This window comes from Balaenoptera ricei, chromosome 5 (genome assembly GCF_028023285.1).
Source record: "Balaenoptera ricei isolate mBalRic1 chromosome 5, mBalRic1.hap2, whole genome shotgun sequence".
Lineage (NCBI taxonomy): Eukaryota > Metazoa > Chordata > Mammalia > Artiodactyla > Balaenopteridae > Balaenoptera > Balaenoptera ricei.
Window position 1 is genome coordinate 44,273,292 of NC_082643.1, and position 13,968 is coordinate 44,287,259.

At 36.5% G+C, this 13,968-nt stretch overlaps 1 protein-coding gene across 4 annotated transcripts in view; it reads left to right on the top strand.

The window, feature by feature from the left end:
* The window catches only part of LIN54 (lin-54 DREAM MuvB core complex component), a 68,016-nt gene that overhangs the window by 18,323 nt on the left and 35,725 nt on the right, over positions 1–13,968 (top strand). For all 4 annotated transcript variants that reach the window (XM_059922738.1, XM_059922740.1, XM_059922736.1 and 1 more), the window contains exon 4: positions 5,817–5,959. In XM_059922738.1, coding sequence (XP_059778721.1) covers positions 5,817–5,959 — 143 coding nt within the window. The remainder of the gene's footprint in view (positions 1–5,816; positions 5,960–13,968) is intronic.

The following is a 13,968-nucleotide window of genomic DNA, read 5'->3' on the forward strand; positions in this document are numbered from 1 at the left end:
GAGAGTATAGTATTTCATGGTTTCTGTTTGAATTTTTGGTTTCAGTATTTTAATATTCTCTGTATGCAGTTCTCTATGAAACAGAAAATTATCACAATGATAATAATTACTTAAGTGAGAACAGAATTTTAGTTATATTACTTTTACCAGCAAATTCCTCAGTGTGGCCCAGTTCTCTTTTATTATGTACTTTTAAAATATGTCATCACCAATAACACCTCAGAAATCTTGACGTTGAGGTTTTCACTCTTTATTATTCTAGTTTATCTGCCTTTGTACTTCCAATCTAGTAATTCTTTCACTTTGAAATCTCTGATCCATTAACTCTTCCACTTTCTCATTAATAATCCCTTTCCAGTCCTCACATTCTTTCTTACTCAGCATGAAGTTCATGACCCATCATTATTGCTCCCTGAAAACACCATTGATTCTCTTTTCACTCTCTCTTTCTGTAATGGCTTGGTTAAGCCCGGCTCTCTTATTTCTTCTTGCCTGGCAAGCACCTCAGTACTTCTGGAGAAAATCACACAGCTGTGGTAACTGGTCTTTAATTCAGAGCTATACTAACATTACTCCTTTCACCATTTAGGAGCTCATTTTTAATTTCCACTGTTCTAATAGCTTATGGAAGCACCTCTGGGTGGTAGACTTTGACTAGAGACTTTCAAATGCTAATTACCCATTTCTAGAATGTGTATTCTTGATGAAGGTACTTCAAATGTTAATTAACCATCCCTGGGATATGTATTAAAACCACCTCCTACTGTCTTTGATAAATTTACAGACAGTATAGCAGTAGGCAGCTCTGAAGTCAGTGGCAGTGAAATTATCATTTTCCTAGGCTTTGAATTATAATATATAGGGAAGCTTCTCTGTTTAGCAAGTGAGAGAAGGCATGGGGAGATTGTAGTTTGAGGGCAGTGTTGTGTGAGTGAATGTTCTCTTGTTCTTTTGGCCTTCAGTAGAGATTTGGGATGGTATAGGATGCTCGTATCTAGAGGGCTGTCATGGGAGATAGGTATGGCCCCAGAGGAAAAACTGGAAAGGGTTTGGATTTAGAGCTGCTTCAGGAAGTGGGCTTCAGTTGGCTGAAAGTGAATAAGGCTTGGATATGTTGATGATAAAGGGACCACCAGACCCTTAGGAGGTTGGGTGGGTAGAGGTGGTTAACGAGGAGGAATGTCTCAGTGCAATGTTCTTTACTGTTTTTGAGTTTGAGAGAGTCCCTTAAAACTTTTAATTATGTAGGGGCGAAGGGGAATTGTATGGTAAATAATTGTGGTTTTGCAGAAGTGTCTGAGTGACTATTTGGTAATGTCAAGATTTCACCTCTCTTACATTTGAGTATAATGGGTGTCATTGCTGGGTCTTTGGGTGATTTACAGTGTGTTGCACACTAATCATAGCTTCACCTTTTAATTACAGACAGACGTATTAGCCCTCCCAAAATGCATAGAGATAGACTTCTATTAAATTTCACCAGAACTGTTGGCATTAAGTTCAGTTTGGAGGGATAATTTCTACTGTTAACTAGTAGTTTATAGCTTTTTAAATTAATGTAAGCCAAATTTTAAACCACCGAAGTAGCTCTCCTGCTGAATTGTCTTATCACAAGGAGGTTCCATTATCTTTATATTATAGCTAATGATCTTTCAAATTACATTTAGACTGCTTTTTAATGACCTTTGGGCTTTTCATGGAAGATGGGTATCTTTTTCTGTCTTTTAATCAAGATGAGCTTAGTGTTTGTATAAAATCAATTTTTCTAAAATGCAAATATGATCTTGTCACACCCTTGCTTAAATTTTCTTGGCCATATCCATTTCTTGGCCTTAATCCTTCAGGAATAAGTTCAAATGCCAGAGCTTTCTTAACATTAAAGTCATTTATCATATAACACATACCTTTTTCATTTTCACCTCGTATTAGCTGCAGACCTACTGATATAACTTATTTCAAGAGATCACCAAATGGCCCATGTTCTCTCAGAACTTAGGCTCTTGGCACTGTTGCTTTTACCTGAAATGACTTTTTTTGCTTTCCTTATGGCTGACTCATCCATTTTATCTTTGGATTATCTCCACCTGTCTTGGAAGTTTTTGATCCCTAGGTTTAGTTAGGTTCTCTTTTCTCTGACCATCTCCTATATATTTCCATAAAACTTGGTTATACCTACCAAATACTTAACTTTAATCAGACTTCTGTTAAATTTCACACTGGCTTTTAATGTTTCCATTAGTCATGGTATGTTGTAATACTTGGTTTCCTTGTCTGTCTGTCTCCCCTATTACACTTAAGATTTTTCTTAATAGTAATTTTGGATTTTGTTTGCCATCTAGTTTTTAAAGATTAATTATTTTTTTAAAAATTGTGATAAATACACATAACATAAAGTTGACCATTTTAACCACTGGTGGTGTTAAGTACATTCACGTTGTTGTGCAACCATCACCACTGTCCGTCTCTAGGACTTTTTTCACATTGCAAAACTAAATCTTTGTATGCGTTAAACAATAACTTCCCAATTCCTTCCTTCCCCCAGCCCCTAGCAGAGACTGTCTCTGTCAATTTGACTTTTCCATGTATCTCGTGTAAGTGGAATCGTACAGTATTTGTCCTTTTATGACTGGCTTTTTATGACTCTCCGATACCTAGCACAGTTTCTAGCACATAGATGTGGTTCAGTGAATGTGTATTGTTGAGTGAATGTGTATATCACGGAGGCAGTGTGGTGTATGGGAGGAGCTATTAGGATTCTTGGGTTTTAGTTACGGGTCTTCTGTTCATTTTCTCTGTGATCTTGGGTAAATATATTTTCTGTTCATCTTACTCCTTTCTGTAAAATGTTGATACCAACCACTTCACATGACTTTTGAGGTGGTTAAGTGAGGTACAGAGGTCCTCATTATCAGAGCTCCCAAGGTACAAGGTTGCTGCTATAGCAGAGCAAACTCCATCAATGTGAAAATATTCACTAATGAATTAATCTCTTATAGAATTAGTCCTGGCTCCGATAAGCTAGCTCTCTGCCCCCAGCCTGTCCCATCTGTAGCTTTTTGGTTATGTCTCTTTTGATTCTTGGAGAATACCTGACAGTAGAGTGTAAAATGCTTTGCAAATTGATTTCAAGGTGAAACTGTATAACTTGTATACTTTCTTGAATCTGTCTGTGGAGCCAAGGATAAACAGGGATTTGGAGATTAATCAAGAGAAATGCTATGTGGATGAAAAGCAAGTGGCCCTTCAAAAAAGAATAATTTGAATTTTAAAGGATATAGAGGGTTCTTGGGAAAATTGATGAAATCCTAAAATATTTTGGCAGAAATAATCTTCTGTATCATCATGTTGCGCCCATCAAACAGAATCTGTCATTGTGCTGTCATTACTAATTTTCAGAAGAATCCTCTCCCCCTCAAATTAAACAGTTCATTCTAAGAGATAGTATAGTTATAATTATAAACTGAATTTTTGTTAAATATAAGCAAAAAAAGTTTTAGTTTTAGGGTTTTTTTTTTGTTATTTACAATGAAATTTTTGTCCTTGTTTTAAATGTAATTCACTTGAAGTGGCCTTTTTCTGGTATCAGTTATCCTCAGGAATAGAGGATTTTTATGTGTATGTTTTCTGAGATGTATGTAATGCTTAACAAATAAGAAATTATAGTAATAACTGTAAATGATGATCATTTTATGAAAATGTGTCTTTATTGGTAGTTTCTTTTCTTAAAATAATGATTGTTGGGGCTTTAGGCTTATCCCAGAGGTATTAGTTTTGGAAACCAGAACAGACAAACATGCTACTTCAGGCAGGCTCCAAATTTGAGGGTGCCCTTCTAAAAATATTTGATATAGATTCATTTAGTTTATATAGAATTGACTTATTTAGTTATGATGTAATTCAGCCTAAAAAAACCCTAGCAAAACTCTCAACTGAAATTCATTAAGGAATATGTCAATAATATAAAATGTAATCGTGTACTAAAAGAAATTGAAAAAATATATTTAAAATATTTTAAAAATTCATGTGTCAGACAAAACTTGATTCATTAAAAAAAAAAAAAAAAAAAAAGTATATTGTCGCATTGTTATTAGGAAAAAAAACAGCCCTGAAACTCTTACATGCTAGTTCTCTATTTTTGTTTGAAGGGTAAGACCCTTCTTTTTTTTCTCTTTTTCCCTTTTTCTCTTCATCTCTCCCTCTCTCTTTCATCTCTAACTGTATCTGTAAGTTAAATCATAGCATCTAAAGGGATTTTAGAGATAATTTAGTTATCTACCTTCTCTGTTTCTTGAGTGCTTGGAGTTCCTCTTCAGCCAGTGGATTTGATTATCCAGCATCTGTTTTGAACACCTTCAGTGAGTAGAAACGCACTCATAAAGAAACAGTCGTTTCAATTGGAAATTTTTGTTAGAAGTTCTTTCTTACTGCTTAACTGAAAATTTTCTGTTTCTGTATATTAGTGTGTGCATCTGATGGATACAGAGTGGTTCTAATCCTTCAACTTGACAGCGTGGATCAATCAGGACAGTCTTGGTTCTCTGCCATAATAAACAGTCTTTAAATCTCGGAAGTTTAAAAAAACACAAATTTTATTTTGTATTCATACTTCATGGTTATCTGCATGTCTACTGTGGGTTAGAAAGGGGGCTCTTCTCATCATGGTCCTTCAAGGACCCCGGCTGATGGATGAGCCACCGTCTCAGACGCGGTGAGGAAAAGAGAGCTTTGGAAGGTCTTGCATAGGCAGTAAATGTTCTGACCCAGAAATGACACACATCACTTCTACTCATAATTTGTTGGTCAGAACTAGTCGTATGGCCCTAATCTAGCCATAGGGAGCAGCAGGGACGGGTAGGAAGGGCAGTCCTACCGTGTGCCCAGAATGGAAGGGGAGGAGGTTGGCGCCAGAACGGTGAATAGCAGTATCACACAGTCTTTCAGGAATTTGGAGCTGTGTCATGTCTTTGTATTCCTCTCTCGCCTAGGATAAAAATTCAATATTTCAACTCCTTGTGATATGATTTCCAATTCCATAAGCCATCCAGACACACTATAGTTTTTCTGTGTTGTTCCTGAAGGATATTTCCAGAAGGGAACACAGCATTCTTGTTGGAATCTGGCCAGGACAGCTAGAAGAATTTTTTTTTTCCCTTTTGGCAGACTAAAATGAGACAGTATTAAACCAGTGTTCAAGTTAGTTCAGTGACTATCTGTTTTATAGATGTGGACTTAAATTGTATCCTGAATGGTTTCAGTTCAAAGAGAAGAAGCTGAGGTATAGTAGAGAACAGAGACTGAAGTTTTAAGACTTGGATTCAAGTCCTAACTTTGAGGAGCTGTGTTACACAGGACTTGTTCCTTAGTTGTCCTGAGCCTATTTTCTTATAGATATAACCTAACACTATAGATGAGGGAATTCCCTGGCAATCCAATGGTTAGGACTCGGCGCTTTCACTACCGAGGGCTCTGGTTCAGTCCCTGGTTGGGAAACTAAGATCCCACAAGCCGAGTGGTGTGGCCAAAAAAACAAACAAAACACAAAGCAGTATTGATGAGAATGTGAGCAGAAGTGTTTTCGTGGACTTTCATAAGGTGGTATTAAAATACTAAGTGTTACTAAGAAGCATTGTTTTGTTTCCTTCTGCCTAGGTTCACCATAGTTCATTAGACCTACTTAAGTGTTTCAGTTCATAAGTGGCTGCGTATGAAATATTGAACATATATACTACAGTCCTTGTGGGTATAAATCATCATCAAATACATTTTTATATGATTATTGAAAAGAGTCAAACTGATGTGCTGCCTCTCATTTGCAGGTAGGGTTCTTTCACAGTCTACTCCCGGGACTCCATCAAAGACCATAACAATATCTGAAAGTGGTGTTATTGGATCAACTTTAAATTCTACAACACAGACACCAAATAAAATAGCCATCTCACCTTTGAAATCGCCAAATAAGGTAAAAAAAAAAAAATTAGCCACAAACGCCAAGTATTGTGGTTAATGACTTTGTTTTCTTACTAGTCACTTCAGATACTTCAGTTTTAATATATTCCCAAACAGTTAATAGGTATTTGGTGAATATCGGATTAATTTAGTAATCAAGGATATACGACAGATAAAAAACTTACCCTGAACGCATAGTTACACAGTTATCATTTTGCATGCTAAGATTATTTTAATGGCCCTTGTGAATGTGGGTACAACGTAAATCTTCTGAACGAGGTGCATTATGTAGGTGTTTGGATCCTCTTCAGTTAATACTTGTGCAAAATTATTGTCTTTGGGTCAGTCACATATATAGTGACTCTGTAAATATAAAATGTTAAATGTAACTTTTTAAAAAATAAAATATTCGGTGTCTTCTGCTTAAGCTGTCCTTGATTTTATGGAGAGCTGAGCTTTTGCTGGGTAACAGAGTACCCATAGTACTAGAAATTGCCATCAAATGCTGGTGATCATATCATTCGGGTTTTTTAGGCTTAACACAACTCATTCAAAGCATTTGAAAGCTTGTCATAATTTGTTTTCTTTTTAAGGGGGCAAAGTACCTGTCATTTTAGGTCAAGTTAAGTAGTCTTAGCTCACTTTCCTAAAACATACAGATGTCATTATACCAGCATAACATTTTGGAACAAGTATGTCTTAAAGGACATATTCAGGTGGAAAGCCAAGCATCATTATTCTGTAAGGTGCCACCCTTGCGATTCTGGAAACACACTGCCCTTTGTACCTACCTTTTTCCTTAATTTGCTACTATTCATGAGTAGAACAAACATTACACGTTTGCCTTACATGTTTAAAAAGTCTAACTGTTGGTTTCTGTTTTAATGAGACTTGACTATAGTGTATAAATATGATGTCTGTTACAGTTTATTAAAATGGGATTCTACCTGCATGATAATACAGATAATTATCTACTTAAATGGAATGAATTCAACAGATATTTGAGTGCTCACTATGTGCTCTGCATAGTGATAGGCACTGGGGATAAAAGCATGAATAAGATAAGTTTTAAATTTCAGGTAGTTCAGTAGGGAAGTTAGAGTTAAACATTAAGAACTGCCCTACAGAATCATAACGGTCACAGGTGGATTGAAGAGCCCTGTTGTGTCTGTCGGAGGAGGGTTATACAAAGGATGCTGTTCCTGAAAGGTCTTAACCTTAAAGGTGGTTTGGGCCTTAGCTATGGGTGAGCATAGGAGCTTTCCAAATTGAGATAATACTTTACACAAAAGTGTAAAAGCGTGGCCCCGTGTAAAAGGGTAGTGTAGGGAGCTACATTGCTTTGGTAGTGTGAGAGCCGAGGGTGCTGAAGTTAGATGGAAGGTTTCGTTACCCTCAGGGGAGTTTGGATTTTACTGTTCTTAAAGACTTTCTGTGACTTCCCGTTGCTTCTAGGACAGTGGTTCTCAACCTTGTCTGCACATTGGAATCACCTGGGGAGCTTTAATAAATACCAATGCCTGGTTCTTATCCCCAAAGACGCTGTTTTAATTGGTCTGGAGTTTGGCCTGGTATCAGGATTTTTTAACGTTAAGTGATTATAATGAGTGTAGCCTAGATTAAAAACAACTGCTCTAGGATAATATGAGATTTGCATTTCAAAAAAGATGACTCTGTAGCATAATGAAAGATAGTTTGGAGGAAGGTAAGGCTGGATTCTAGAAGAGACCAGTTGGGTTAGTTATTCTCAACCTTGGCTACACTTTGGAAGCACCTGGAGACCTCTCGAAAAAACTCCTGGCTGGCCTCCACCTGATCCCACTTAAGTCAGTCTCTAGGTTGGGGTCTAAGTATTAGATTTAATATTTAAAAAATTTAAAGTGTAGGCCAGGGTAGAAAATCACTAAATTAGAGTATTTTAGTACTTCACATTTGAGCTAGACTAGTAGCTAAGGGGCTAGGAAGAAGAGACGTGTTGAAAGAGGTTTAAGACATAATGACTGGATGTCAGGGTATTAGGGAGGGGGAGAACCTAAGCGATGACTCCTAGATTCCTAACCTGAAGAACACAGTAGATGGTGGCACTGTGGACTGGTATGTGGGCTATATCTGATGGCATACAAATAAGAACTAGCTTTATTTTTCTCTTATCCTTGACTTTAGCCATGTCATGTTGAATCTTCCTTCCCTGGCTCTTGACAAGATGTCGTTTTTACTATAAGAACAAGCCTTATTTTGATGATTAAATTCAAAGGTGTGAAAAGTCTACTTCAAACCTTACATCCAGTTGCATGGCTGTAACTCAGACCTAATCATGACTCAGGGACCATGCAGTAGAGGAGTATTATCTGTTTCTTCACTCTTCTTATTCTTCCTTCTTTCTGCTTTTGGCTTCTGATTGGAAGGAAAATTAGAAGAGAAAGGACAAAGTTTTATGTGACTGGGAGTATTGTAATCCAATTGCCAATGTCCTCTGTGTGGCAGGTGTCCAAGTGTGGCCTTTTAGACTTGTGCATTTAGGATGGTTTTTGGAGGCCCGAGTGGTATGCCCACATTGCCCAGGTCCCTTTTATGGTGCACACTCCAGCTGCCTTTGGCAGGCTTCTAACTATCTCTTCCCTCCTGTAGTCCACCTACAGCCTGTTACTGCTGAGTCTCCTTCCTCAAGAAGGCACATGTCTTTGGCCTACCGAGATGCTTTAGCCCTTCTGCAGCATCTGTTGTATTTGGCTAATGGGAAACCTATAGAACCCAGTGGTAGACGTGTAGCTCATCTAACTGCTGTCCTCTGAGTCCTTGCTCTGCCATTTTGAAGCTCCATCCAACCTCTTGCTTTCAGAATTCTCCAGGCTGGGACCAGTTTCTGTGTTCACATATGGCCTAAACTCCTGGGGATAAGTCAGGTTCTTCCGGGCTTTTAAGAGTCTCTTTATCTCAGTATGTTGCCAGCCAAAGATTCAGATGTCAGTTTCCCTTCTTGTAGTTATCACCCAGTCTGTCCCAGAGGTTTTCTAGGAGAACCCCTGCTTTTGTTCTCACTAAGGTTGTAAAGCCCTAGCATTCTCTATGTTTATGAATTCACTTCTGTTTCTAATCTTGTTTTGTTTTGTTTCATTTTCAGTAGGTGGGAGGTGGATGATAGAGATGCTGTCTTTAAGCAACTCTGGCATGGATGTGTTGTTCTTTTTAGAGTGTAGGGGAGTTTATCATTTGTAGTTCTCAGCTTTGGGGGTTTCACTAGAGCCACATTTTAAGATCGGAGAAAACATCCCGTTATCCTTTCATACTAGAGAGGAAATACAGAAGGCATGGCTGGTTTGGGCAAAGAGATATTGTTCAGTTCTTGGAGACGTTTGTCATGGAAGTACCCACTGCTTGTCTAGAGGAGGATGTCCATTAGGAAGCTGAATATAGGCAGTGGCTAAAACTATGTGGATAGATGAATTTAACCAGGGAGCATGCGGTTGTGTGTGGAGTGAAAAGAAAAGCAGGACTGAACCACAGAATATTAAGAGTTAGCAGAAGAAAAGAGCCAGTGGAAGAGAAGGAATGATAAGAGAGGAAGTATGAGAAACTTACAAAAATGAGAAGGGAGGATGGTTTCAAGAATGATGCCGGTCTACAATTTCAAATGTCATAGAAATGTCAATTAAGAAAAAGACTAAAAAGTAAGGATTTGCTGGAGATGTCTTTGCTCCCATTGATCAAAAGTGGTCAAAAGGAAACCTCAAGCACCCATTCTTCCTTCCCTGCCAGCACTCACAGTCTGACCACCATCTGCCTTGAATCTGCCAGGACTTCTCTCATTATTTGTTCCTGTTTATACAGGGTACCATCAAAAGGCCCAGACTCCTAGATTACCTTTCATTTCCCACATCTAATCTCCTTAAAGTTGTCAGTATCTTCTGTCCCGTTACCCACCACCCATCCCCAACTCTTAAAATCCTTCCACTGTGCCCTATTTGGAGTTCATAAGCAAAATAATCCCCCAAATCCTCAACCTCTTTGCTGAATATTCCTTTTATTTTCTTACTCTAATGGATACCTGACTCTTACCAATGGTACTGCTTCCCCTGCAGACCTCTTAAGTGATGACTCTCCTTCAGCCCTTTATACCATCGAGCCTGGAAGGGGGGCCTAGGGAATAAGTGTCTTCCTTGCTTGTTCTCATTACAGTTTGCAGACCATGCTCACTCTCTTCTCCATCTTTGAAACTAATGTTACCAGGTTCCTTGTGGAAAGTCGGGCACATCTAATGTTTTCTCAATTTACTTGATATTGTAGTTGTCTTTTGGGGCAGATTTCTTCCATTATATTTATTTTCTAAAGTAATCCTCAGTTTTCTTAAGTATTTATTAGACATGCAAATAAGTATTAAGCTAATGAAAGCATGATTCTGCAAGGTTTGCTTTCTTTTTACTTTAGATTTCAGTAATACTGTTATCTTCTAGTTTCGGACATTTAATGTATCTTTTGTCCTGTAATCTTATTCTTGCCTTTTAGTATTTTTTTTTTCATGGCATATTTTAGTTTATTTCAGAAGTACAACGGTTTGACATTAAAAAAAATCTATCCATTTAATTCCCAACATTAATAGGAAAAAATAATTATTTGACAATCTCAATACATGCAGAAAAATTCTGAAAATAGCCAGCCTTCATTCTGGTTAAAACTACTTGAAACAGTAAAAATAAATACTTTTGTAACTTGAAAATGAGGACGAATACATCAAACTTCATGTAATGGTGAATGTTGAACAAAGATACCCACTTTCAACACTTGTTCGTTTCTACTGCAGCTCTGAGTTAATGCAGTAAGGCAAGAAAAAGAAATAAGTGGCATAGAGCTTCAAAAGAAAGTAAAAATTTGTCACAATTTACATTATAATATATGTGTAAAATATAAGAATCTGCTATTGAACTATTAGAATTAATGTATAAATTTAATTGATGGTTATATATGTGGTCAATATAAAAAAAGATGATTAGATATGTGGTCAGTATAAAAAAATCAATATTTCTAGGCTTTTACACTTAATAAAGTTTTGTTATGATTGATTTTAAATCTTCCATCTTACTAGTAACTTTTTCTTTTTCCCATCTGTTCTTTTTCTTTCTTTCTTTTTTTAATATTTGTTTATGTACAGTTTATTATTTTTTTTTTTTTTATTTTGTCTGTGCTGGGTCTTAGTTGCAGCATGCAGGATCTTTAGTTGTGGTACAAGGACTGGTTAGTTGCGATATGTGGGCTTTTTACTTGCGGCATGCGGGATCCAGTTCCCCGACCTCGGATGGAACCTGGGCCCCCTACATTGGGAGGGGGGAGTCCTACGCACTGGACCAGCAGGGAGGTGCCTCTTTTTCTTTAACTCTTTTTCTGCCTTTTTTTGGGGGCGAATTGAGTATTTTTTATGATTCTATTTTACCTGCACTATTGGCATGTTATACTTTAATTTTTTTTTTTTGGTTGCTCTCGAGTCAAATATAAATTTTTGACTTATCACAGTCTACCTTCAAATTTATATCCCTTCGTGTAGGGTAAGAACCTTATATAGAGTGCTCCCAATTCCTCCCTCCCATCCTTTGAGCTATCATTGTTAAACATTTTACTTTTACATGTTATAAACTCCATAATAGATTCTAGTGTTTTTGCTTTACACAGAATTACCTTTTAAAATGATTAAAAATTAAGAAAAACAAATCCTGTGTTTGTTTTCATTTGAACTGAATCCTACGTATGCTTTCTTTATGTAGGCCCCGGTCTCTGTCTGGTATCAAACTCCTCCCTAAAGAACTTTCTTTGATGTTTCTTTTAATGAAAATCTGCTTATAAGAAATTCTTTCAGCTTTTGTTTGCCTGAAGAAGTCTTATTTTGCCATTATTTTTGAAAGATATTTCTGCTAGGTAAAAGATTTTTGGTTGTCAGTTTTCCCCATACTTTAAAAATATCACTTCATTGACTTCTAGATTGCATAATTTCTGCTGAGAAATAATGTTGTAATTATTGTCTATTTTCTCCCTGTATATAATGTCTTTTTTTTTTCTTTTCCTAGCTGCTGTCAAGATTTTCTCTTTATATTTGGATTTCTGTCATTTGACTATTATGTGTCCAGATATCTGTTTTGTTGTTGTTCTTTTCTTTTTAAAATATATATTTGTCTTGATTTTAAAGGCTTCTCAGACCTGTGATTTATTGTCTTTTATTTTTGGAAAACTTTTGACCGTATCTCTTCAAATCTTCTTCTGCCTCATTCTTTCTTTTCATTCTAGAACTCCAGTTTCAAAAATGTTAGACTGAGATAGTTCCGTAGCTCTTAGATGCTCTGTTCTGCCCCCCCCCCCACTCCTTTTTCTTTGTGTTTCAGCTTGGATAATTTCTACTGACCTATCTTCAGATTAATTGGTTCTTTCCTCAGTTGCGTGGAGTCTACTAAAGGGCCCATTGAAGGACTTCTTCATCTCTGATCATTGTGTTTACTCTATTTCTAGCATTTCCATTTGGCTCTTTTTTATAGTTCCATTTCTCTGCTGCAGTTCCCCTCTGTTCATTGCACGGTTGTCTTCGTTTCCCACTAGGTCTGTTAACATAATTAATCGTAGTTATCTTAAAGTCCTTATCTAATGGTTGCAACATCTAGGTTATCTTTAAGTCTAGCTTTCATTTTAGAATGGCCATCTGGGCTTTTTTTTTTTTTTAAAGCTTATACATCTAGGGTGGGGAAACTATGTTCTATGAAAGGTAGATAACTTAGCACAAGGAGTGAAGCTGGGCTGTTGATTCATATCAAGTCTGATCAGAAAGACTTCAGGATAGTTAAACTTTTGGATAACTGAAGTTCAAAAATGGTAAAAGTCTGCAGAGCTTGGGTCCTGGAAAATTGGATTAAAGAATTGAGGGTTAGAAACCTCAAAACCCTTTCTTTCTCACTAATTTGGTCTTAGAGTAAGTAAATATTTCTAAAATGTCAGGCCTGTCACACTTTATGTAATGTTGATGGGTTCTTTTTTTTTTCCTGACTATCTTTATAATGAACATGAATACGTCTTCAAAATATACTACTCTTTTAAGAGTCTATGCAAATTATCCTGGACATCCTTGAATACACCTTATACATACTTCTTGTCAGTTTTTCTCTTCTACCCAGGGGAGTGCTCTTCTTTTTTGGCCTTATTTGGCAAACAGATCTTTCCTGTTTGCCCTGCCTGTGGTAAGTAATTGAATCATCACATAGCCATTTAGGATGCAGAATGTACTTAACTCCCAGGGAAGGAATTTCAGAGCATAAGCTACGTACACATGGTTCAAGAAAAGTTTCTCACTTCTCTGAAATCTATGACCAGTATAACTTATTGAACTCTTTCTACTTTTAGATCTTTTAGCTTGGGTAGAATTCTATAAAGCTTCTATAATTAAATTCTAGATTCAACATTTTACTATAGTTGCTTCATCATTTATTTACCCATCCCTCTATCCATTAATCATCTTATTTTTAAAATGCATTTCAGAGTAAGTTGCACATGTTCAGTATACGTCCCCCCAGATATTCCATCAAGCATACCATTAACTAGAATTCACTACTTGTTTAGAGGGTTTTCTTTTTCCTTTTGAGGTAAAATTCACATATACTGAAATATGCAAATCTTAAACATTTGGATGTTTTCAGCTAAAATGCATACATCTATGCAACGAAAAAAACCTCTGTTAAGATAAAGAACATTATTATCACCTCAAGAAGTTAACAATTAAAAAAATTTTTTTCCTATTTCTGCATGTATTCGGGTAAACAGTGCACCTGTCATTTGATAGGTTTTGGTAAAAAGCCTTTATGACATATTTCCTAGAAACTGAGAAACAAACAACTGCAGATTATTCTTTTGCTTGTAGTTCAGAGTTTCCAATTTTTTTTCCCTAATAAATTGAAGGAGGACGTAAGTAAGTTTACAGATCATTAAAAATAATTTTTGATGGTAGAATACAATGTGATTTTTGTATAAAACTCAGAAGGAATTCCAAGTATTAAT